Raw genomic sequence first — 26821 nt, forward strand, 5'->3', positions numbered from 1 at the left:
ACTACTCAGCTATAAGAAATAATGGGGATATAGCACCTCTTATATTTCCCTTGATAGAGCTGGAACCCATTCTACTAAGTGAAGTATCCCAAGAATGGAAAAATAAGTACCTCATATACTCACCATCAAATTGGTTTCACTGATCATCACCTAACAGCATAACATTAATCAGGTGTCAGATGTGGGAGAGTGGAGGGGCTGGGTGTATACATACATAATGAGTGTGATGTGCACCGTCTAGGGGATGGACATGCCTGAAGCTCTGACTCAGGGCTGGGCCGGGGGGTTGCTATACGTAACCTAAACTTTTGTACCCCCATAATATGCTAAAATAAAAAAAAAACAACAAAATCCATATGAAGATGAAAAAAATAGAGACTAAAAGCAACCCTGTTTTGGTGTCAAATGAATAAAGTATGGATTGTCCACCTTCTAATATATATATACACACACACACACACACACACACACGCATACACATACACAGTATGGAAAAATCTAAACATATTTCATTTCCTCTAATATTCATGTTTTAATTAATATTGATTCTTACCAAAAGGTAACCTGAAAGAAGACATTGTATACAAGTTAAAAAGGAGAAATAACTCAACACACCAGTGAGACAGAATACTAACTGGTATCAAGTAGCCATGATAGAATGGATATCACATTAACTGACAATTGCCTCTGAAAAAAATATTTTCCTAAATTATACCCAAATGTACAGGCATAGAAAGACAAATGAATTACTGTCTTACTTTGAATAAAGGTGCCATTTTCATGTTATTGACATGGAAAGTGTTTTCATTATTGTTTGTGAGAGTATCTCTTTCCTGGTGCATATAAAAGAGTATCTGCTAAGAGCTCTGCATGTTGTAACATGTATTAGTACTTCATTCCTTTTTATGGCTAATATTCCACTGTATGAATATATGACATTTCGTTTACCCATTCATCAACTGATGGACATTTGGACAGTTTCCTGTTTTGGGCTGTTACGAACAGTGCTACTATGAACATTTGCATAAAGTTTTTGTATGGACATATGTTTTCATTTCATACCTAGGAGTGGAATTCCTGGGTTATATGGAACTCTGTGTTTACCCTATTGAGGAATTGCCAGAATGTCTTCCAGGGTGTCTACACTATTTTACAGTCCCACTAGCAGTGTTGAAGGTTCTGATATTTCTGCATCTTCACCAATACTTGTTATTATTTGTCTTTTTGATTATAGCTGTTCTAGGGGGCTTGAAGTAGTATGTCATTCTTGTTTTAATTTGCAGTTGCCTAATGATGGTGATGTTGAGCATCTTTTCCTATGGTTCTTGGATATTTATGTATCTTTTTTGGAGAAATATCTATTCAGATCCTTTCCACATTTTAAAATTGAGTTTAATTGCCCATTTATAATTGGGCTGTAAGAATTCTTTATATATTTTAGATATAAGTCTCTTATCAGAAATAGAATCTGGAAAATTTTTCTCTCATTCAGCACATACGAAAAGCTTAATAAAATCTTATTGAATAAATATTTGAATGTCCAAAATTATATTTCTACTACATTGATGGTACAATATTAGAATTTAGTCAGTTATATGCCAATTTTAATTTTTGTCCTTAAATTATTAAAATGTATTAAAATAATTGATGTTTGTTTCCTTATTTTATTATCTTTAAATTCATCATTATGATTGGTAAGGTGTTTAAAATCTGTCATTTTTAATGAATGGACAAATTACAAAAACATGGAATACAATTTTTTGTTTACACATTTAATATTTGACTTTTAAATTTTGTAGATGGAAAAAGTGGAAGCAGATTTAACTAGATCTAAGTCCCTTCGTGAGAAACAATCAAAGGAGTTTTTATGGCAACTGGAGGACATCAAACAGCGATATGAACAGCAGGTTGGTCTTTCATTTTGATGCTGCCATTTAATTTTTTAATATATAATCCATCTTTTAAACATCTCTATATCACAAAATATCTGCATAGTGAAAATTTTACTAGGAGATGTCACTCCCAATATATTTGAAATATTTAAAGTCATATTTGTTTCAATAAAATCCAGAAATGGAGAATTTGAACGCTTCACTAAAGTCTGTTTTGACACTTTGTTAACCTGAATGTTTAATTGAAACATTTATTGTGATTCCTCAGTTCTTTTCCTGTCAGAACACAGTTTGACTTATTCATTTGTTTAAGAAATAGCGTTGGATACCTACTGTGTGCCAGGTACTATTACGGACACTGGGGAAAACAGTGATGCAGAGAACAAGGTTCCTTCTCTCATGGAGCTTATGTTTTTGTGGGCAGTCAGTGCAAAAATTTAACATGAAGTAATTTTGAAGAGTGATTTATGAAGAAGAAAAGAGACTGCATTTATAGACTTTGCCCTTTGAGGGTGGGAAGGGGATTGGGTAGGTGGTCAGAGAAGTCCTGACATTTGTGCTGAGAGTCCTAAAAACTGGGAAGGAGCCATCTGTGAGACCCTGGAGGAATAGTATTCCAGTCTGAGGGAACAGCAAGTTCAAAGACCCTGAGAAGAGAGCAAGCTGGCAATGTTTAAGAAACAAATGATGGTGAAGACCCGGTTAGCTGGAGTATAGGGAGAAAGGTTCCAGCTGTAGTAGATGAGGGGGAAGATAGATTAGGACTAGGACATAATGAGTTTAGATTTTGCACTGAGGACATAATGAGTTTAGATTTTGACCTCAGTGCTCTGCCTCTTACTTAGTAATAAGAAAGGGTTTATTTTTCTTCTTTTAAAAAATATATTCCTGCTTATTCCCAGAATATTTAAGGTGGCTATTAATTTTTACTTTTCCTAATTTGCTTGCCTTGTTTCCTTAACATTTAGGAAAACATTAATTATAATAGTTTAGTCACTCAGGTTAAGAAAATTTTTTCTAAAGACAATAGTTAAATCTCATAAATCCTGAAACCTGAATAATTTTTTATTATCATATTTTAGTCCCCTGTTAAGCAGATACTAAATCAAAAATTAATTAATCCCTTGTGATTACTGAATTTTATTTCTTCCCCCAATTGATAACAATTAGTGACCCACTTGAATTTAGTGAGAAGGAAGTCTTATCTGACATGTGTCCATAGGAATGTGGTTTTGTTGTTGTTTTAATCTTAAAATGTTGGTAGAAATATTTGTGTAAGTTGCTTTCATAGGGATGGAGTAAGGGCAAATGGTTATAAAGAAAAAAGTTTGAGAATCAGTTCTTCTTTGTTTTCATTATCTGGACTGTCCTGCTCCATTCAATCTGGACAAATCATGCCCATCCTTATTAAGGCTTACCTCCTGTTCCAACTCTTCCATCAAATGTTACGTGACCTTTTTAGCCCATACCAACTTTTTCTTTTCCTAAAATTATAGCATTTATCATCTCATTATTTTGTACACTTAACTCTTGTATGTGAGTGTATCACATAGAGCTATTTTTATACAGAAAGATGTACAGTTTACAAGACAGCGAGAACTTTTTGTTATATTTTTTTCAACTTCTGTTGCATTGTGTTTCTATGATTGAGTTCATAATAGAAGTACAATTCATTGTTGAATTGAGTTTTGATCAATAGATGTCTATTGTCTGTATATTAGAGGGTGGGAATTTCAATGCCCTTAACTTAATCATCAATGAAGACATTACCTTTAGTTGGTTGTACATGTATGTGTTTTATTTTTTAAAAGACTTTTGGCTTATATGACTCTATATTATTAATCCTAGGTGGTGAAATTACTTGCTCAAGGTCATAAACCAAATAGCTTAAAGTCTTAAGGAGAGTTCAATTTCTGATTGATCTGGTATTCTTTTCCCTTCTCCAAGCTGTCTATATGATGTTTCTCTGATACCTTCAGAAAGATTTAAGCACTCTCATTAAAAGGTTTTTAATAGTAATAAAACAACTATACATGTAAAAGATATTCATTTTTTATAACTCTTGGTTGGTACTACTTTAAAAGTACTTTATTATATATTTAAGTATGAAGGTTACATACCACATTGAAATAACAAAATATTTGAAGTGAATGAAAATAAAAACATAAAATAAAAACTCATGGAATGTAGAAAAAGCAATTGTTTGGGGAAATTTATAGCATTATGTGCTTATATTAGGAAAGGAGAAAGTTCTCAAATCAATGATTTAATAAGTTTATACCCTAGGAAACTAGAAAAAGGTAAGCAAGTTAAACCAAAAATATATATACTTTGTGTATACATACTATGTAGAATATATATGTTCTATTGTTTTTAAATTTTAATTCATATGTTTTTAATCCAAAAAATTTATTTCTTAGACCCTATCCTATAGAAATATTTACGTATGTGCAAAAAGATGTATGTTCACATGTGTTTGTGGAGGATTATTTGGAGTAATGAAAAACCATAAAGTGAATGATTAAATAAATTATGCTAAATCTATACTGTGGCATACTATGTACTTATTAAAAAGATTGATATAAATCTGTAGGTTCCAATGTATGTAGGTTTCTAAGACATATTGTTAAGGGAATAATGCACATGTTAGAACACTTTGTATATAATGACCCCCTTTATGTAAAATTAAAACATATATGTCTGTATCATAGATATGTAAATTCAGTACAAAAATTCTGTATGATTTTACATGTATATGGAATTATGGGTTAGGGTTATGATGAATGAGACTTTCATTGTATGCTGTAAATAAACTTTTATTTGAAATTTTAGAATGAACATGTATCATACATTACTTAGATAATTAAAACATTAATGTTGTGAATACTAAGAAACAACAGAATGGAATAAATATTATGGAACATTTATGTTATATTCTGTAGCATTTTAAGTGGATAATATGTTTACATTAATGAAATACAAAATAAATTTAAACAATTTATGTACAACATAACAATAACTAATAGCTGAAAAGCCTAAAAGGGAAGAGAAGACATGGAAGATAGAGCATTAGCAGATTATTTTCAAAGGTACCCAAATGTGGATAACTTTACCTTTCTAACTCCAAAAGCCAGTGCAATGGAGTTAATTTATCAAATTATTTTTTAAAAGTGGTATAATGTAAGATGAAGTAGCTAATTTCTGATTAATATGTGATGGCAACTGAAAGTCATTTTGACACGTCAACTTAAATGTATGTATGTATTTCTACTGAAATACACTTAATCTAAAAAGCCATGGAGGATTTTTTCCACAACTGTAGTAATGGAAGTGAGGTGGCTTGAGAAACTAGTTTTAGAAACTGTATTAATACCAAGAGATGGAGCCCGGGATTAGGGAGTAAGGGGCCAAGAGGGAAGCAGAGGTAGATAATAATTAATCAAATATAAATAAGAATATTAAGGAAGGGCAAGGAGTGTTGCTTTTTGTTATGTTATAGTTACAGAGTATTAATACAATTTAGGTAATTTTGGGATTAAAAGCCATATTAGAAGCACTAATAAAAATAAGAAAAATATCAGTTCCTCTAAGTAAACTGGTGAATAAATAGGGGAGAAAGGATAACCAAGTTTAAAACTCTTTATGTAACATGAATACTGATCAGAAGTTATTGTCATATAGGGTGAGTATGAGAAGTTGAAGAGGTCTCTTTGAGAGTTTTAAAATTATATTTTCATTTTGATGATAACCATGTGGGTGACAAATTTATAGCCACCTGTAGCCAAGTGATTTCAGTGCTTGACTTGCATTTATTTTGTGATTTTATTGGCACAACTTCGGCTTTTTAAGTTGGGCACAATAAGAAAAGCCACTGAGGAAAATTTAAATACTTTTGACTAAATAAAAATTATTTTTAGTTAAAAAAGTAATTAAAGAAATAATATTTGCAGCTAGTATGTTAGACAAAGAGTGATTCCCCTTATTAAATTAATAAATGCATAATATATACAAATATTTAGCAGATAAATAATTAGCACAAATTATAAGAAAATAATTAATGTCCCAATAAATGACCTGGCAGAGGAAAGAAAGAGATAAGATATGAACTGAGTCAACAACCATGTATAAACATCTTCAGTTTTGGTGTTAATAAAAATGCAAATAAAAAAATGCAAATAAGAATTAACAATGATCTACCACCTAAAGTTGACAAAAGTTTAGTGAAATTGGTACTTTCATATATGCTAGTAGCATTGCAAATTAATATAGCCTTTTTGGAAAGGATTTTGGTGTTATTTACCAAGAGTCATAAAATACATTTATACCCTCTGGTCCAATTATCCCCCCTCGAAAATCAGACAGAAATATAAAAACAATGATGTTAATAATTTTTTAGATGATGGAGTCATGGTGAACTCTTTTTCTATACCTGTACTATCCACATTATGACAGGATCACTTCTCAGTGTAAAAATATATTCATATAAATTTGTTTGGAAGCGTGTTAAGTTTCAAAGGCTTTTCTCAGAATGATAGATTTAAAAATCTACCAATCTTTTGTCTTTGTATAGTCTTGATCAAAAATGTTTTACACAATAAGGGATATTGATGAATTCTTTAAAGAATTGATGCTGTTAATGGAAGACATACACTATTATATCAATTTTTCTGTGTTTTTTTTCATGAAAAAGCGATAGATAATCCAAATGTAGGTTATAACAGCAATTTAAAAACATACACAAGGATATCTTAGATTGGTGAGGATTTCACCCATTTTCGTTCTTCCTATATCTAGAGGACTGTTCATTAGAATCGATGGTGAGAATGACGATCCCAGGCAGTGCCTCACTGAGGAGAGATGAAGGCAGGAATATGAGCTGGTGTATTTTAGGAGAATATTTACAGATGTGATAATATACAAACTTGTTTTAGTTAACCTTTTTTCAGTAGAATATTCTATTAACTGTAACAATATTTCACAACTCCAAATTGTTAACATGTTTCCTGTGGAAGTTTATCATGACAAATGGTAGGCATATAGTAGCGGTTTCTATAAACCAGCATGAGTATACTAAAAATGAAGCCGATTAAACTAAGCTCATTTCTTTCTTTGAACAGTATAGCCAGGCTGGTAGATAAGGAAAGAGGAGTAGATGTAATATATCTGGCCTTTATTGAGCCATCTGACAAGGTCCTTCATGAAGGCAAAATGTAAAAATATGATTTGGATATTGGTATCTTTATGTGGGTAAGTGATGGTTCAGAGGGCCATCCCTGAATTATTAGTGTCAACCTGAAGTGAGATTTCTAAGCGTCTGTCAGTCAGTGGATGATGATAAGGGATAAAAAAAGTTTGAAGTTACCTGATGCTTAGTGTTCTGAGGAGTCGTTAATATGTAGGATAAGGAAATTAGTTTTCTGAAGCTTTAAACAGGCTGGAATTAAGAAGATTATATTTATTGGGGTTGAATATAAAATGCCATGCTTTGGTTTAGAAAATCAGTCACTAAAATATGAGAGTGGGGAGTGAGGAAGACCGAAAGACACAGAGATAAGGGGAGTACTGTGCCTGGGACAGTAGGATAGGAGAGCTCGTGGACATGGTCCCAGTCTATTGTTTACATATCAGGTCACATAAGGAGTAAGTCAATTTTGGTCACCACATTTTAAGCAGGACACTGACAAACTCAAACAAAGGGGAGTTTCTAGAATATAGAAAGGTCTATACAGTTCTAAAAAAACTATGTCAGAGGGAGTATTTAAAGGAATAAGGATATGTTGCCAGAAGAGAAGTCTACAGAGAATTGTGGATCTCTTTATTTGTAAATTCAATGTTACAGGAAGTATCAGCCTTGGTCTGTGTGATAAGAATCCTAAGAACCCCCAGTTGCTAGGACCTCCCCTGGACCAGGCACTGCTCTCCATGCTTTACATGTCTTCAGCCAGTCTCCGTCCTCACAGTGATCTTGTGAGGCAGCTGCCATTGTTTAATATCTTTGTCTTCTAGTTGCAGAAATGGAAGCACATCCAGTTATGTAACTGGCCTGGGTCGCACGCAGTTAATAGATGGTAGAATCAGAACCTAAGCCTGAGCCATGCTCTTGACCTCCACTCTAAATGCACACCCATGGAGTTCCAGGGGGCAGAAATTGAACCCCTGTGTAGATGGTACTGTGAGGAATATTTTGAGTTGTTTAAGGTAGTTCTTTTCTAAAGAACACTTCAAGTGCGCAATGGTTTGTCTTGTTAGAAAGTAAGTTTCCTGACACGAGCATGTTGAAGTATCTGTCAAGGGCTGCCCTACCGCTTAAGGTCTCTTCCAAATCCAAGATTCTGTGACATTCTGTTCATTTGCCTGATTAGACTTTCACCCCTTGTCTTGATACACAAACTTCTCTGGTTCCACCACTGACTCATTTACTTACGTACCTGTCTAGCTGGATTTCCTTATACCAGGGCTTTTGCCTACTTCCTCAGTTGCCATTCTAATACAAATGTGAAACATTTTCTATTATTTTGTCTTACTTTTCTCTAAAAGGTAAAATTGTAAATGCTATAATTATAACATCTCCCACCAGGAAGGGATTTAGATGCTAATCGTCATCCAGGCCTTTGCTTCTCAAACGGAGGAGTAAACAAGTACCAGGAGTGTATAAGTCTACCTACATGTTTCCTGGAGTGTTGGATTCAATTGATTATGTTGTGGGAAAGCAAAGTAGTTTTACTATTGAGGTAACATTCATATTAAAACAAACAGACTTTCCTGTTTTGTAAGATGCAAAGTCCTCATGAATTTTTAAGATAAAATAGGACATTTCAAAGAAACTTCCAGCTTGCAGAGGCTGCTTCAGGCTATGCCCTCAGATCCCCCAGGGGGTACTATTCATTTTCTCTGCTGCTAGGAGTTTGGTGGAAAAGTTTTAAAAGCACGTATCCGGTCTAATCCTCACATTTTTATAATGAGGGAATTGACTGACATTCAGAGGAAATGAATGACTTGTGCCTTCTGAGCCTCAGTTTCCTTCTTCAGTTTTCATTTTTAAGCCCCTCCCTTATAGAAAGCATCGTGCCAGGAACTGTAATGAAGTAAAAACAGCAATGTAGTCTTTTAAAATATCTTAGCCAAAGCGCAGGCATAAAGTGTGCAGATGTGGAAAGAAAAACATCAAACACATGGGATAAATACTCACACAAATATCCTGTAAAGCCTAAGCTTTCATCAAGATTTCCTGTTTCTTTCCTGTATAACCCATTGGAACAAAAAGACAATTCTAATTGTCTTTTCACAAACCTCATTCAAGTTGGAAACAAACAACCTCAAGTTGGAAACAAACAACAAGCAGGCATGCTAGGATTTCCTGAACTATGTGGATTTTTTTGGCAATCCCATTATGTCATCCTTTAATCTTATATTTTGTATCTTCTTTTTTCAGTACAAAACCTTTAAAGAGAAGTGTGGTTCAGCAGATCGACAAGTGATCAAATTCTCCAAGAAAGAATAAATGCTTCTTGTTGATGGTTATCAAAAATACTGAAGGGCCAACCTCTTACAAGCTACTGTTATTTGAAACAAACTATTTTGGTAGCAAAGACAGTAGCAAAGACAAAACAAATTATGTAAGATAAGCAAGTGGGAAATTTTAAATTAAGATCTTTTGGGATATTTAAAAATCAGATAGCATGTGATTCTCAATCCTTCCCTTTGTAAATATACTAGTCTTTAATCATCTAAGTAATATGACCTAAAAGCATAAGCTTCTTTTAAAGAGACATTTGATCTACACTGGAAAAGGAAACAGTAGAAAGCAAGAAATAGAGGAAACAGGGAAGACGCTCACTAGCACAGGTTTCCAAGAGGGTGGAGATGTGTGGCCAAGAGCCATGTCACTGGGTGGAGGTGTTGGCCTTGGAGAGGAAGGGCAGGCTTTTGCTGTAACTAGAGAAGAGAAAAGAAGGACAGATGCATAGAAGTGAGTAGACCTGTGGTAGGCGGATGAGGATGTTCTTATTACTGGAGGTTTTTCTTTGTGAGGTAGGAGGCAAGATCATTTGCTGACACTGGGGGAATCACATGGACAGGAGAGCTGATGCAAGTGGGAATTGTTTGAAATTATTTTGGTGAGAGTAAGACTGATCTGACCAGAAAGCCAGGTAAACTTTCTCTTTAGTATTGAGGGTTCCAGATGAGGTTAATGACCATGAATTTGTGGGTCTCTCTAAAATCTCTTCAAGATGGATTTTTATATGTTTTATTGATTTCTAAATATGAATTTATTGTACATCCAGTATACTGCTTTTATTCTCTTTGCCTTATTCCTCTTGCTCAGCTTATCATACTCTTTTTAAAAGTCTTTTTTGTTTGGCCTTTCTTTTTCCAATTTGTGATAAATAATTTTGAGCCCCAACTACATACATATTAACTACTCTGCTCCTCAGTGGTGATCAAGACAAATAACAATCTTTGATTAAATGATGTTCTCAGTCTTTCAAATTACTTATTTCGATAACCCCCTAATTTAGGGAATGCAGCTAAACTACAGGTCACAAATTGGTCCTGCAGGCAATAGGCAAAGTACCAGATTCCTAGTCCTTGGGCTGCTAGAATCAGAGACCAAGGCAATGAAGCTGTGGAGCCCGGGCTCTCGTTCCAGGCCGGGGGTTCAGAGCCTGGACTTATAGAATGGGCATTGATATTTAGTGAAAGGCAATTGAAGTGGGGCCTCCTCTTCCTTTTCCTTTTCTTCTTCTTCTTCTTTTTTTTTTTTTTTTTGCCTGAACTTTTCTCATCTAAGTTAAAAGAAATTATACCTTTATCTAGAAATTTTATCCCACTTTACCTATAGTGGAAATTAAGAGGGCAAAGGTGAAGGCAGTTCTTCTCATAACTGTGGTATGAAGTGTTCATGTTTAGTTTTAGAGATACTGTATTTAAAAATTTTTCCTAGATGATGATATGACTAACTCATTATTCCTTCTCTAAATACATGAAAAATATAAAATTGAAATAATGCCTTCTCAATCATTCATTATTTAGCACACATTTATCGAGCAATTACTTTGTGCCAAACACTGTTCTAGGTGCTTAGGATATGACAGTGAACAAAATAGAGTCTTTACCCTTATGAGAGAGGAAAGAAGCAGCCCCAGCACTGCCACTACACATGCACACACACACACACACACATGCACACAAGCCCTCTCTTTCTCAAAATATGGTGTAAGTTAATGTGAGACAATGATAATTGCTATGAAGGAAAATAAAGCAGGCTAAGGTGTTTGTGAGTGAAGGGGCTACTTTACATATGTTGTTATTTTATATAATGTGTTATTGTAGGTAAGGTTGTTAATGAAGGACTCTACCAAAGTGATATTCAAATTAAGACCTGAATGAAATGAAGGAAGAAACCATACAAAAACTTGAGGTAAGGAAGAACATTCCAGGAGAGGGAAGAGCAGGTGTAACAGCTATGAGGATGGTTGGTTAGTAGCCAGAATGGAGCAAGCTGGGGAGAGAATGGTAGGAGCCGAGGCTAAGAAGAGGGCAGATTATATCAAGTCCTATGGACTAGGGTGGGAAGCCACTGGAGCATTTGAGAAAGATCTGGTTTGTGTTTTAAAGAGATCAGTGTACCTGCTGTGGAGCACTGATTGCAGTGAAGGCAGGAGAGGCAGCAGGGAAGCCAGAGAGTAGGCTGGGATGACGGGGGTGGTGAAGGTGATGGCAAGTGGTCATATTTAAGATATTTGGGTCATATTTTGCAGGGAGGACTTGTCAATATATGTGAAATGGAATGTGAGGCAAAGAGGGAACTCAAACGGGACTTAGACGTTTTCCAGCTGAGCAATCCGGTGAATGGTGGCAATAGACACTGAGACATGAGTAGAGAGAAAAGACAGAAAGTTCCAGGACTGAGCCCAGGGGCACACCAACAATTAGAGGTGGGGAAGAGATGAAGGAAGCAGCAAAAGAGACTGAGAAGGAGCAGCCAGTGAGGTAAAGGAAAAACTTAGAAGGGGTGATTTCCCATAAGCCATATGTAGTAAGTGTTTCAGGAAGGAGGAAATGAATAACCATTTGTTTCAGATGTTGCCAAAAGGAGAACTTAGTTGGGGACTGAGAACTGACCATTTGGTTTGGCAAGAAGGTCTTTAGCCACCTTGACATGACCAGTTTCAGTAGAATGTGGGAACAAAAACCTGAATGATATGGGTGGAGATAGAAGGGGATGTGAACAACTTTTGCGGAGAATTTTTGAAAGAAAGGGGAACAGAGAAATGCGTGTTAACTAGAGGAGTATGTGGGGTCAAGGGAAAGTTTTTTTTTTAATGAGATACAGTAAAAATGTTTTTGGTGATGAGAGTAATCCAATGGAGAAGGAAATATTGATGATGCAGACTGAAAGGATAATTGTGAGAGCAACAGGCTTAATTTGGCAAGAGGGGATGGACTCCAGTGCACAGATGGAAGGACTCTTCTTAGATAGCAGCAAGGCCAGCCATCCCTTCCAGCCACAGGAAAGGCAGAGACCATGCAAGAAGACAAACCAATTTGAAGATGAGCAAGATGAAGTAGCTCTTTTCTGCCTATTTTTATTTTTTGGTTGTTCCTGAATGCCACATTGTTCCAGTCAAAATGATGAATAAGTATGAAGCATTGTGGTAGGCGAGGTACAGAAAGTAAAAAGAAAGCAAGGACATAGTCCTATAGGTCAGAGAAGTTTATAACCTGGTTGATCTTTTGTCCTCCTAAATGCCATGCTAGCTGGAAAACTCAGGACATTTTTATATTTCAACAACTGAGATATACTATAATAGGTTAAGACAAATGCAGATTTCATTAAGAACTGAATGTGTTTTAGAGAAACAGACATAAGGTAAAATGAATTATACAGTTAAGACATGTTTTTTCCAAAAATTTTGAACTCCGATGATAAGGGTGGATTCTTAATTAATTTTCTCAGTTTGTGTGGCTGGAGTTGACCATCATTAAACCTCGAAAGAAAAAACCTCTTGAAACATTTAACTATTTGAATCCTTCCTGAGTTTCAGCTGAGATTTGGCAGATAAAAACACAGAAAGTAATACCTAATTTTTCAAAATGTGTTAAAAGCTCAGGGTAGTTGCCACTCATCACCTGCAGGTGCTGTGTAAGTATTTTGAGGTATTAAGTAGGAAAGGTACCCACAGAAGACAGTACTTGCTTCCAGTGCAGGCTTGGTTTATCAGCTTCCTGGTTGCTGTTATGTTTCCATCCTTTAGTTCTTGATGTATCATGAGCCTTGGGAGCTTCAGCAAACAGTTGTCCTGGCCATTAATGGTTGACTGGAGAGGAAAGGGAATGAAGAAGCAGTGTGTACTGGCTGGCCCTTGTACCATCTCTAATAGCAATTATCACAGCAATTAAACTGTTAAATAAAGAGAACTTGCATGGCTAAACTGAACTGTGGATTGACAGATTTCATGGATAGATCTTTTTGTTGTAGCAAGTATTTAATATTGGAGCCACATGGCTACCCACAGATGACACATTCTATTTCTGTTCTTGATACACTGCCTGCTTTTTACTATTTTTTGTGCCTATTTCTATAAGATGTTGTTCAGAAAGATCACATTGTGGTACTTCTTATGCCAAAATGTAATTTTCCTCTAACTCCAAAGACTCAGAGAAGATTGCATGTCCTCAAGTTTATCTTTAAGGAACCCTTTATTTTTCACGTAATGGAATATCTAATAGCACATTGTATAACTGCAATTAATAAAAAAAGATTTCAACATCTTTTAGTAAGAATATAAAATCAGTCTGGTGACACCGTGCTAACTTTACAGTAGGCTGTGTCCTACTGGAACTAAATTTCTGGAGCTTTAGAGAATTTAGAAACTTATTTCAATATTTTAGGTGTGCTATTTTGCAAGTGTAAATTGCTGTGAGACTTGACTTAAAGATGTTAAGTCCATATTGTCATTAAATGGAAATTACCAGGGCCTGATGTTCCTGTTTCTTAGTGTGGATCTTAATGCCATGAGTGTAATGAACTACATAAAAGTAGTACTAAATTTCACAACCAAGAAGCAAAAGTTTTCCACAGAGAGCTCTTGAGTAGGATGTGGGATGATGTGCAAGTGTTACCTGGCAAGCTCTATAAATAAATCCCTATTAATACCCAACACTTTAAAGCAAAGTATCCCTTGAACTATTGAATCTGATGGTCAATATAATTTTTGATAGAGTTTGCAATGTTTGAATATCTTTTATCTCTCTTTTTAAAAAATGTAGTATGTTTACAATAGTTTGTGATTTTACTAGGTGGTGGTCTTTTCTACTGTTTCCTTACTGTTCCAGTCATGCTGGAACTGCCTTGACATAGTATTGAGGAAAAGTCACAAGTATCAGGAAAATGAGTATATGAGGGTGATTTTGTTACTTTAGCCAGAGAACCCACCCGATGGGAGGGCCTAGATGATACTGCCTTCACTAGAGTGCTGAGGGTACACTGGTGGTAGGGGCACCAGTGCCCCTTAGCAACTTCATGGTGGCTTCCTCTGTATTCCAGGGCTGCCAGTGAGAGATGCTGCTGTGGAACTGAGCTGCCTGCTTTCAACAGGAAGATAGGGTGCCCAAATAGCAGCTACCACGTGAGACACTCACGTCAGATGGAAGGTAGAAGTGACTGCCGTAATGGGCAGCAAGGATAGACTGGCAGTCAAGGTATCTTGCCGGATGGGCTCACGCCTGTAATCCTAGCACTCTGGGAGGCCAAGGCGGGAGGACCATTTGTGCTCAGGGGTTCCAAACCAGCCTGAGCAAAAGCGAGACCCCGTCTCTACTAAAAAAAAATAGAAAGAAATTAGCTGGACAACTAAAAGTATATAGAAAAAATTAGCTGGGCATGGTGGCGCATGCCAGTAGTACCAGCTACTCAGGAGGCTGAGGCAGGAGGATTGCTTGAGCCCAGGAGTTTGAGGTTGCTGTGAGCAAGGCTGATGCCATGGCACTCTAGCCCAGCAACAGAGTGAGACTCTGTCTCAAAAAGAAAAAAAGGTGTCTTGCCATGCAGGGATTTGTGGTGATAGTGACCATGGTGTTCTGAGGGATATGGTAGACAGAGAGCCAGTGAGAATAAAACTTGGTTTGTACAGCATCAAGAAAAGAAATCTAGAACTGGTGACTGAACTTTACACAGTTTGCCACTTCAGTGGAAAATCATGGTCCTCTGCTAAGTTTCCAGATCTAATTCAGTTGATAGCCCCAGAACCCATTTGTTTGAAGGGAGAGCACATCCTTTGTTTAAGACTCTTGCAGCACCACCACAAGCAAATATTCCAACAGGAGCTGTTGCTGTTTGACATGGTAATTTACTGCACACAAAGAAGAAAGCAAAAATTCTAACCCAAATATTATCTTCCAGAAATGACTGATGTTAATCTTAGGTGAGCATTATTCTAGAAATTTCTATGAAGAGATAGGTAAATAGAAAGTTAAGTAGATATATAGATAAAAGCAATTTTTATGAAATAGAACCATGCTACATTTGCCATGTTTATTAAAATATTAAATTTAATTTTATATGAAATTAGTTTTAGAAGGGAAACTGAAACATTTCTACAGTTTGATTTATGTTTTTTCACCACATCAGAGATGATTTCTTAGAATGTTGAGAAATAGAGATTAAAAATATATTGAGGTTAGAATAAGTTTTAAATTTTATGTTCTATTTTGAGGATATTAGTTACTTCCTACTATGGAAAAATAAAATTGAATTGCTTACACTTCCTTCTGCCCACCCCTACCACTCTATTTTGTCAACTGCAGTATTATCATACATTGTTGAGGTTTGTAACATTTATAATCTGTTCTATAACCATAATTCTCATAGCTATGTAGACTTAGTTTTTTATTTACATCAATTTATGTGCTCACCACCAGGACTTTTAGCACAACTTTATATCTGAGTACTTTCTTTTGATCTATTGACTATTGAAATTTCATCAAGTAACTTTTTCAAGAAGGGCTGGTAGCTGTAGTCACTGCGTTTTTGCTTGAGGGTCACTATGTGTTCTCTTGTTCTTGAAGGATAGCTTGGTTGGGCATACAATTCTGTGGTCATCCTTTCTTCCCCTGAAGCTTTGAATGCATTGTTCCATTGTCTTTTGGAACTAAACATTGCTCTTAAAGTGGCTTCTCTAATCATTTCAAGTATTTTTTTTTTCCTAGAATGGTTTGGGACTATAGTCCTTGAGTTCTTCATGTTTGAACTTATAGTATGCTTGAGTCATTCTTTTCATCAGTTGGAATCAATTTTTCTTGGTATGTAGAGTGTCTTTTTATATACTTAGCTCTTTATTCATTTAGGGAAATTTTCTGATATCCTATCCAGGTATACATGAATTTTCCTTTCCTATTTTCTTTCTACATTATCATCTCTTTCCTGGGCCTTTGCTGTGATTGTCTCAAGCCTTTTGCCTATGTTGGTAATTTAATTTTCAGATATTTATTGAGCTCATTGTTGTTTTTAATTTAGAACTAACTTTGTGATGGAGCTATTTTGGTCCTTAGTTAATTCTGTTGTTTTATCTTTTAGTCTTTGAGTTCTTCTTTCATTGCACTCATATTCTTATTAAGTTCTCCTATAACACTAATTGGTTTTGGTTTTTAAGGAATGTTTTCTCTTCCTCCAGAATGATGCCTGCCTTCCTTTATTCCTCCCTTCTTGTCCTCCTCTTTTTTGCTAAATTTATTTTTTTCCTCATGTAATGTTTTCACAGTTTTCCATATCCTTTTCTCCCTCATCTTGCTTGGGCTCAAAGTGAGCAGCTCTGTCCAAGTCTACTATGTGTACTGGTATAATATGCATGAATTCTTTTTGACTGCTTTTTGGTATTTATTTTTCAGCCTGTTTGTCTTCCTCTGAGTTTCATTTTGGGGGCATAGATATTTTTTTGTGCTTACTTTTCTATAGCTTGAGATTATGATAGGGATGTAGAAGAAGACCTTAGTTGGAGTTCTGAGCAACTTTTGTTAGAGAAATGGATATCTTCTTCTCTTTTAACAATTTCTTAATATCCTACACCAGGATTTTCTCTATGTATTGGAAGGTGTTTTCTTTTATTATGGGAGCTCTAAAGCTTATATTCTATCAGAGAGAATCAGCCCCAGTTTTTCGCTTTCCTAGTTTTATATATCTTTCCTTAGTAGCCATTTTTACTTCATTGAGATTATCCTCTTGATCCCCCACCTAGGCAGAAGAGGCAATTGTGAATGATACATTTTTATTCCATTTATCTCCAAAATTGAGGTATTAGAAAATATTCCTCAGCATTATTTCAACTCACCTGTTCTACTTCTGGGGTGCAGGGACAAAACAGTATGTCTCACCAAACAATATCAGAATCTTCTCTTTCTTTCCTTAACTACCACCTTTTGAAATTTATGGCCAAGATATTATTCCTCTTTTTCTTGTTTGTTTGTTGTTGGTGAATGTTCTTTGTTTTGTTTTTAACATTTATTTTTATTCTTTCCACATTTTTCAGTTTCTCCTGCTATATTTACCCAGAAGTTCCAATGCCTATATTGTTTAGTATGAGGCATTATTTGCCTTCGAATACAGTTACTCTATTGCTAAAATTGTTCCCGTAGCAGCTGAATGACCGACCAACTGTCAGGCTATTACAGGGAAGGTTTTCGGATTAAGATTAATGTTGTACTAGGTACCTCTAAGTGCATCCAAACTCTTAAGCTTCCATATTTCTATTCTCTTAAAATTAGTGCAATTATCATTGAGCTATAGGACAGATCTTCCCTGAGGGCTTCTAACAGTAGACTCCCTGTCTTCCTCTTTTTCTAGCCAGAGAAAATGGAGGGTCTTTCTCCCTACTTCCTATAGCTTTAATCCATTCTTATACCATGCATTGTAGAATATAGATTTTGTAATTTTGTTATTCTTGAGGTTATTTTAGTTAGTATTTGGAACTATAATTCCTCCTTTTGAATGTGTTGTGCATTCTATCACTTCTGTTGGTCTGGTATTGGAGTTTCTGACATTGAGGTGTATTATTGGGATGTTAGTCTTCTATGCATTGTGTATTGAGAAGCAATGACTTTTTCTATCGCCTTTGTGTGTTTCTTTATATGATTATTAAAAGGTTTTCAGGCCATATTTTCTAGTACTAATTTCATTGTAAAACAGTTATCAGAACTTAAAATATATATTTCAAGACCCCCAGGGACTTGGATATCTAGTTGCTCTATCTTAGTCATTCTCAGGGCCTGGTATGTGCTCCTGCCTTTGGGTAGTTACATGAAATTTCAGTTCAAATGATTTAGTCTGTGATGGAGGGCTATGCTTTCAGGGATCCAGAACTTCAAAACTTTACTCTTGAATTTCAGGTTCAGAGTATTTTGGAGAGTAGCATAGCGAGTAAGAGTAGGACCCTATTCATTTCCTGTTTAGATCTACAGAAATGGCAATTTCATGCAGGTCAACCCAGTTCCTAGGCATAAAGCTGTTTTCTTATCCAAACCCAAACCACCAAGCCACCAAGCCCAGCATCTCAAGGGACTGTCAGATGCTACCAGATGCTTGCATATGAGGGCTAATCACTTCCACTGTCCTTGAAAGACATGCCAGTCTGCTTTAATATGTTTAGAGTGGGCGTATACCCAGGATTGTTCTCTGGCCCACAGCTTAATGCTTTTGAATTAGGGAACTTAAAACTTGCCCTCCTGTATTACAGGGAACCCTTTAGCCAACCTTAATTAAGCAGGGACCTGGTGATGGCGCATCCTATTTCCCATTGTAGCATATATCATGGGTCTGGACTCCCTCTTGACTTAGAGGCTGATGGACCACTTAATATCCATCCTTGTGGATGCTGTCTGCTTTTACTCCTGTATCTTTTCCATAATTAACCACCCCATGGTCACCATTAACTCCATTAGACATTATTGCCAGTCCACCAAAAGTATCTAGTAGTCTAATGTAAAGAAGATAAGCTACTTCCTGTTTACCTTGGACATGTGCCCACAATTAAAGGACCAACTGGACAAGTCCAAGTTTATTTATATGGAAGGAGCTAGAGACCAGTAAAACTTTGAATTTTAACACAGATTCACTTTGATAATGGCCTTTGTTGTTATCAATACCATCATCAAGATGTTCCCAGAACATTAGAATTTTTCCTCTGGACTCTACCGTTTATCTGGAGAAGACACCCTTGCCAGAAGTTGCTGACAGTGAGGAAACTTAGGCATAGACCAAAAGAAAGGGATTATAATATCTAGAAGTTACCCAAGCAGTGTTGTACTAAGAAGACAAGCCTGGGCTATTTCACTTTAAAATGCTTCCACAACCTTGAAATTTGTTCATCACTGAGCAACAAGCCTTGGCAAAATAACAAACCTAATGATGATTTCTTAACATCTATTTTTAGGCTTGGAATTCTATTATCACATTTCATTTTTTTCCTGATTTTTAAAAGTGAATAAATTGAAATTTGAGCATGGGCATGGTCATTGCTCAGTCTATAAGAATACTAAAACTGACTCAGTTTAGAAAGTTACTATGGAAGCGCATTATTACTAAAGCTTGGAATGAGGCAGCATCGTTACAAATGATCTCACAGCTAGTTCTAGTCATGTGTCTTTTCTTGGGAGAAAATTCTGTAATTCTTCTGCCCCAGTTGTAGATCACTTGATTACTTTTCCCTAGAATATTGTACAATATCTTGCATTCTATTAACTTTAAGTCACACTCCTTCTCCCAGTTTTTCTGAGGCTTTCAAGAAGATCTCAATAGATCTACCTCTTACCTCCTTTCAGTGTGTTACATACTTAAATGATTTTGACTAAAATTTTTAATTTTATTATAATGATTCTTGATAATATAACACTGAGTAGAAATGATGTGTCAGAACTAAAAATATTCCAACTTAATAATTCAATGACTTGGCTTCCTAAAAAAAAAGCCATAATAGCAATAGAGTTTTAAATTCTCTCTTTTGTTAGGCTTTACATTGTAGTTGTGTGAAACACAGAATAAAATGTACACACATTCATTTTAAGTAATCAAAAAACCCTTTTTTATACTACTTGGTGCAGTATTTATTAGAAGAACATTTTTATACTTTTCTTTCTTCTAAATAGCATAGTATATGTATGAGTGGTTAGAAATTTTTTGTTGGTTTTCCTACTCTCCATTAAAAATCACAATAAGAAAACATTTGAAACCTATGTTTTAAAGCAAATTTAATTTGCGTTTTAATTCTTGTTTTGCAATTAGGGGATGAGAATTGCAAATTTAAAAAGAAAATAACTTCTGAAATTTAGTGCAGTGTGCAGGCCTGGAGAAATGAATGCTATAGCTTTAAGATAAGGTAGTCTGGTGATTCATTGCACGAAACAAGATCGATTTGGAGCAGGCTCCCACTGTTAGCTTTTTTGAAGATGGATTCTCACGCCGAAAATAACACAACATATTCTAGATAACAGCAGTTTTTCCCCCTGAAATCCACCAAAACTGAAGAAAAATCCAAGTGACTGTTCTTAGCAGCTGTGTGGCCTGGAGTTCACTGGGGAAGCTGGCTTCCTGCAGTCCCCTATTCATCACCTGCTTCAAAGACAGCCTGGCTGGCTATAGTTTGCAGGCCAGGTAGGGTGCCATTGTGCACAGTCTGGGAGGATTAGTATCAAAGCTGCGGCAACCAGGCCCTTGGTCTCGGGCTGCCATTCAGTCTAGCAGGGAGAGGCTAAGACTGGCCAAGGTCACAGTCTCCAGTGTGGAGTGGACTGGGAAAGGATCCTGAGAATAGAATGCTCTTTATGAAATCATGGCGCAAGCTTGCAGCACAGCAGGTGCCCTTCTGGAACACATAACATCTGTTTATGTTGGTATACCGTAGCTGACAACGAGATAATAGAGCTTTGAAATTTATCATTTTATTTTTGAAAAGACAACTGTATATACAATAATCCAGATGCGTATTTAGCTCCGATCTTTTATTTGAAAATCATAAAGAAAACTCACCGATTTAAGTGCTGCTTTTTACGTGTATATATTTAAGCAAAAAGCAAAGCGTACTGACTATTAACCATTTACAACCATTGTTGATCAGTAATACCCATATTCTTGGGGAGGAAATACCTAGCATTCAACATAATTTTTTTAATGTTCAGACATTTGTGTCAACAGATTGCAGAAGGATTTACTGAATATGCCCAACTATTTTGAATATGAGGAGGTTTAGATAACCACCCCCTTCAAATAAGTGTATTTCAAAGGTGAGGTAATAATGACGCAAAAATAAAATTTTCAACTTGGACAAATTAGAGAAAAATTAAGCTGTACATGAGTTGTCATGACGACAAGGATGTTCTGTTGATGAACTGTCCTCCTCATTGTCCAATCAGATAGTAGAGCTGAAGCTGGAGCATGAACAGGAGAAGACGCACCTATTACAGCAGCATAACGCAGAGAAGGATAGCCTAGTCCGAGACCATGAACGGGAAATTGAAAACCTGGAAAAACAGCTTCGCGCTGCCAATATGGAGCATGAAAATCAAATTCAGGAGTTCAAGAAGCGAGATGCACAGGTAATTATCAATAATATTTGATAAAATGGGTATCTATTTTTAAAAAGTCATCAGCGTTTAGTGTTTTCTTATTATTCTTGTTGATGCACGCTGTTTGATCATTTGCAAAACTGACATATAAATGTGATTTTATTTTTTTGTTTTTCTCCCCCACCCCCCTGTTTGGGGGATGAATAAGGCTTTAACTACAGAAACCACAGGTAGCCAGATTAAAAATCCCATGGCGCGCTATAACTTGGCCCCTTTTTTTATAATCTTGTCTCAGTTCCTTTCATGATGGATTTTTTTTAAGGTATCTGCCCCTTACCCCTCCCCTCAGCCTTAGCAAATCCCTAAGAAATATATCAGCCTCACTCCTTGCTTTTTGTTTTAATCTCTGTAGGTAATCAAGCAGCTGTTTTAACATTTGCTTTTCCTTCCCAGTGTTGCTTTTTTCATTAGACTCTATATTTGATTAGATCACTCAGATGGTAATTGATAAAATGACTCCAGAGAAGAACTATTTCCCATCAGGTCTGTTGCTTTTTCTTGCACACACACATGCCTCCTAGCATCCATCTCTGTAGTCCCTGTTGGAAGCCATTTGGCAGAATAACCCCCAGCTGTGGTAGCATTTGACTCCTCAAACTTGTGGATGAAATGTGCACTGTCAGCATGGAAAATTATCTTTATAAATTTCAGATAAAAAAAAATCTTATTGGGTGTATATCTTTGTGTTACAATACATTCTTTAGGGTATATATAATCAAGGGCCTTTAGTGTATCCTCTTGAGATTGCTGTGAAATTTTATTAAAGAAAAATTTGAGAGCAATTGGTAAAAAATAAAAAGATAATATTCTTTTCTCATAAAACCATATCATACACTAAGTCTCAATACCTCTTTTCCCATTGAAATCTAACCATACTAACCACACCACACATAAGCTTCTTCCTCTATGTATCCTTCCTTCCAAAATAATATTATTTCCAAACAACAAAATAAACCTTCTGTTGTACTGTGTGTTTAAAAAATTTTATAACTATCTAAACATAAAAATACTATAATTTAAATAAGATGTTAATTTTTTTAGTGGAGAGCGGGAGGCGGTAAGGCAAAGAATAGGAGTTATTGGTTATTTTTCATTTGACCTTGAGTTGTCTTCTATTTCAGGAGAATAACTGATGCAATGTAAACATACTAAGCACTGGTGTTTTTTTTTCAATAATATGCATTTATAGGAAAATTATTTTCAATTTTTTTTGTGGTGGTTTGCTATCTAAAAAGGTAGTCATTGTAGTAGCCATAGTACCAGAATAGTCAGGTGGTTCCTGTTAAATCAATGTGTATTATACTTTTGCCACCAACCTCATTAAAGCCTTTATAAAATATATGCTGGTCTTTTGATTTTTAGCCCTGCAATTTATTAAGAATATTTTCAAACATATATTCTCCTCCAAACATGATGTTAGACCTTACCATTGTTTTCCTGTGGTAAGGGATATGGGTTCCGAGTCAGTGTAGGATTTGTTTGCATAGTAGAATTGAATGATGGATATAATAAAATGCATTAATTTACATAACTTCCTACTATTTTAGTACTGTTGTGGGAAGCTGACACAAGTGGAGGCCAAATTTAGAAGAAACCTTTGTGATTTTGCATATGTCGAATCTGCCATATAGGGTGCGGTTCATCCAATCATAACAAAAGGGAAATTTTAGAACTATTATATGTAATAAAGCCACAGGGACAGTATATTTAGGTTATTAATTGAATTTCTTCTTATTGAAATAGTAAGTCTGAGAACTCTATGACCTCTTCAAATGCTGTAGTTTAGCATTATATTTCTCATATTTTGTGTCTTTCTTGGAACGTTTTACTAATTGGAATTGCTATCATGGGAATGCCAGTAAGCAATGGAAACTTCAGTTAAATGCATTCTTGGCCAAAAGCAAAATAATTTTGCATATGTTGTACTAAGTTGTTTTTAGAGAATACAGTTCTAAAAAACTTTTATCAATGTTATATTTTTAAAATTCTCATGTGTTCTAAAATGCTCATAATTTATATTTATCTATGGTTATTTATTGAGGATATTAATTCAAATTTTCCTTCAGGTAAGTCCTAAATTTTCAAAATATATCTTTTCATGATTATGGTCTAAATAATCTAAGGCATAATACCTTTTAAGTTCTGAATTCCATTTATAAATTTCAAAAAAACAAAGTGGGCATATGATTTTCAACATAGAAGATCTTTTTCAAATCATTTTGTTATAGTTTAATGCAGAAAAAAATACATATCTTAAATATTAGATGGTATATTTTTTTAGTTTCAGAGAGATTTGATTTTCAGTTAATATTTGGCTATTCCAGTTTAGCAATGGAGGCCATTTTGTAGAAAGGAATATTTGAAATGCTTAACCAAAGAGGACCAGGGAAATATCTATTTTGGATACTATGGCTTTGTTTGCTTCTTTTCTTCCATCAGATTCCTAAATGAGGACAGTATCCTAAAACTCTATTTTTGGCTTCTTCCAAATATGTAGTGCATTGTATGCTGATAAGAAAATCATTATTATAAAGCATAGTTACCTACCTTAAGGTGAAGCATACCAACTAGGAACTCCCTTTTGGTGAATATGTTTTATAATTATTAAAGGTTAGTTATTCTAATAATTTCTGTTTTATAGAGCAATGATAAGATATAGAAATGCAACTAAGGGCAATTAACCATTTTGTTCATTTTATTTGGTGCAATTAGCTTAGCATTTTTTATGTATATTATATTTTTGTCACAATATTTTGGTTTTCAATAGCAGGATATGTTATGATATTTATATTTGTTAAAATGCCCATTAAATTTTAACACCCTCATATAAGATGTTCAGTCTGTTATCTACCTAAAGTAATATGTTTAAGAAAAAGCATCCAGATCAGTAGAAATCAAGACATATAGAAATTCATAACCTTACTGTCAAATATTTCTCATTTACCAGGTCCCTCTTATTGAAATTATTTTGCAGAATAATTTGATTGATTGAATCACATTTTTAATATTAAGAAAATTTATAAACTTAGAAAGCTTCTTACAACATGAAAGTTTTACATGTAATTTTTGCTTTGCTTTTGAATTGTAATATAATGAAAGAATTTCTGCAGTTCATCCTATTAAATTAGAAGAAAAATAGAACATAAGTTCCTTGATCTTTTACTTGTCCTTTTGGGCCTCCGAACCATTTAGAGATCGCTTGATCTTTTGTTTGGATGGTGTGTGTGAATACTGTAGAGACTGTTACATAGAACCTTTGTGATCCGCCTCAGAGGTGGTGGCACCATCTTAGGACAGCTATGTGACCTGTTGCAGTACATATAGAAACCTAGCTAACAGATGAAATGAATACTGTTGGAGTGATGGGAGCATTTACAGTCCCGACTTAAGCATTATAAAAGCTATCCATGTAACAAAAACATTTGTACCCCCTTAATATTTTAAAATAATAATAATAATAAAGGAGTTAGGATAACCAGCAGCCACTGTGAACTACCATCATAATTATGCAAATTAAATACCGCCTCCTTGGAGAAGGATATCAGCAATATCTGAAAATATATTAAATTTAGCATTTGTATATAGTATAGGGGATCTTGCATAACATTGTCGTCCAAATGACTTGATTCTCCAAACTGAGAATCTAAAGTCTAATATGAACAATTTTTGCATAATAAATGGACAAATCATTTTGATTTTGCCATATTGATTTACATTAAGAGCTGAACCTATCACTGATTCTAAAATGTGGAATTTGTAGTAATTTGCTCTACTTAACAAAAAGGTTTCCTAAAAAGATATTTATAAGACAATTTTAATTTAAAAAATTATATCTCAATAACATTATCTTATTTTCCATTCATTTGCAAGTACGGGCACAAGATAAAAAAAATCCCCAGTTATAAACTTGGTATGTGCATGCATGCAGTGGCTTATGCATTGGCCATCATTCTTCAAAGATTACTCCAAGGGTAAATTTAACAATATGCATACTCTGAACATTATTATTAAACCTATGTACATGGTCTTTGGGCTTTGATGGCATTTTTATATTGAAAACATTTTATGTTAATTTCTTTATATGCCAGTTACTTTCAAAAAGGATTTAAGGCAGAATTTTATAATAAATACACACTTAAAATAACTGAGAATAATAACAAAGCAATAGTGATATTAACAACATTATAAAATCTATGCTGAAAAAAAATACTACAGTTAAGTGTAAGTTTTAGCTTTGAGCTTGCCTACAAGCCACAGCAAAGAGGGAAACATGATGAATTATTTAATTCTAATTATGTAATGAAAGAAATCATAGCAGTTGTTTTGTTTTTCTAGCTTTCAGTTCTGAGAGAAATATATACCATGGGACTTGATATAAAGGACATTGACCAATTCTCTGTATGTTAAAACATTTGGAAATAAAATCTGGTGGGAAACCCTTAGTTCTTTATGTACTTTCATAAAATGTAATTATCAGACTTTATTTTAATATGCCAGAAATTCATTTTAATTCACAAAGCTGCTTTGAGAAATCCAATTTTGTACATATTATGAATCATAAGAAAGTATATTTTAAGTCACAGGCCTAGAAAATTCTGGTAAAGTCATTTTACCACTGTGCCTTATAAAATGTCTTCAGGAAGTAAAAATTAGAAACATGGATGAGATTAGAAATAGCTTAGAATTTAATGACTAATATTAATTTCCAAGTGTGTTACTCTCTTTCCTATGTCAGATTCTCTTGTCCTCTTAATTTCTACTATGAAAAACTATAAAAAGATACAATAAAATCAAGTGGTAATCCATTTCAGGAATAAAAGATATTTGGACCTGTACTAAAATGGTTCATATCCTACCTGTAATTCATCATTAATAGTTGTTCAAAATAGTAATTCATCATTAATAGTTGTTCATTAATATCATTTGCTTGGTTCTGAAGTAGTATGTACTTTTGTTTCTTTGGGTCAAATTGAAGTGATTTTGCTTGGAAAAACCAAACTACGTAAATTATATTTTTCCCTCTACCTAATGAGGCCCTTGCTGTTAATGTAACCCTGTTTTTTGTTCCCCTCATCTCCCTGGTGACACACACAGTCACATCAGAGTGGTTGCCTGGTGTTCCAGCTGTGTACACACCACACTTTGATACTTATCCCCTGATGGACCAAGTTATTTGTATTAGAGGAAAAGTGGAGTGGAATTGAGTGTGTTTTAAGTATTAAATGGGTTTTGCTGCAATGTACAAAGTGTAATGTCAGCATTAGAAGGTTGATGGGAACAATTTTTATCATTTCGCTTTTATTTCATAAAAAGAA

The 26821-nt window shown here is 34.8% G+C and overlaps 1 protein-coding gene across 5 annotated transcripts in view; it reads left to right on the forward strand.

The window, feature by feature from the left end:
- CEP112 (centrosomal protein 112) overlaps positions 1 to 26821 on the forward strand; it is a 359225-nt gene that overhangs the window by 137331 nt on the left and 195073 nt on the right. For all 5 annotated transcript variants that reach the window (XM_045526957.1, XM_045526958.1, XM_045526956.1 and 2 more), the window contains 2 exons: positions 1800 to 1907; positions 21294 to 21476. In XM_045526957.1, coding sequence (XP_045382913.1) covers positions 1800 to 1907; positions 21294 to 21476 — 291 coding nt within the window. The remainder of the gene's footprint in view (positions 1 to 1799; positions 1908 to 21293; positions 21477 to 26821) is intronic.

Source organism: Lemur catta, chromosome 15 (genome assembly GCF_020740605.2).
Source record: "Lemur catta isolate mLemCat1 chromosome 15, mLemCat1.pri, whole genome shotgun sequence".
Taxonomy (NCBI): Eukaryota; Metazoa; Chordata; class Mammalia; order Primates; family Lemuridae; genus Lemur; species Lemur catta.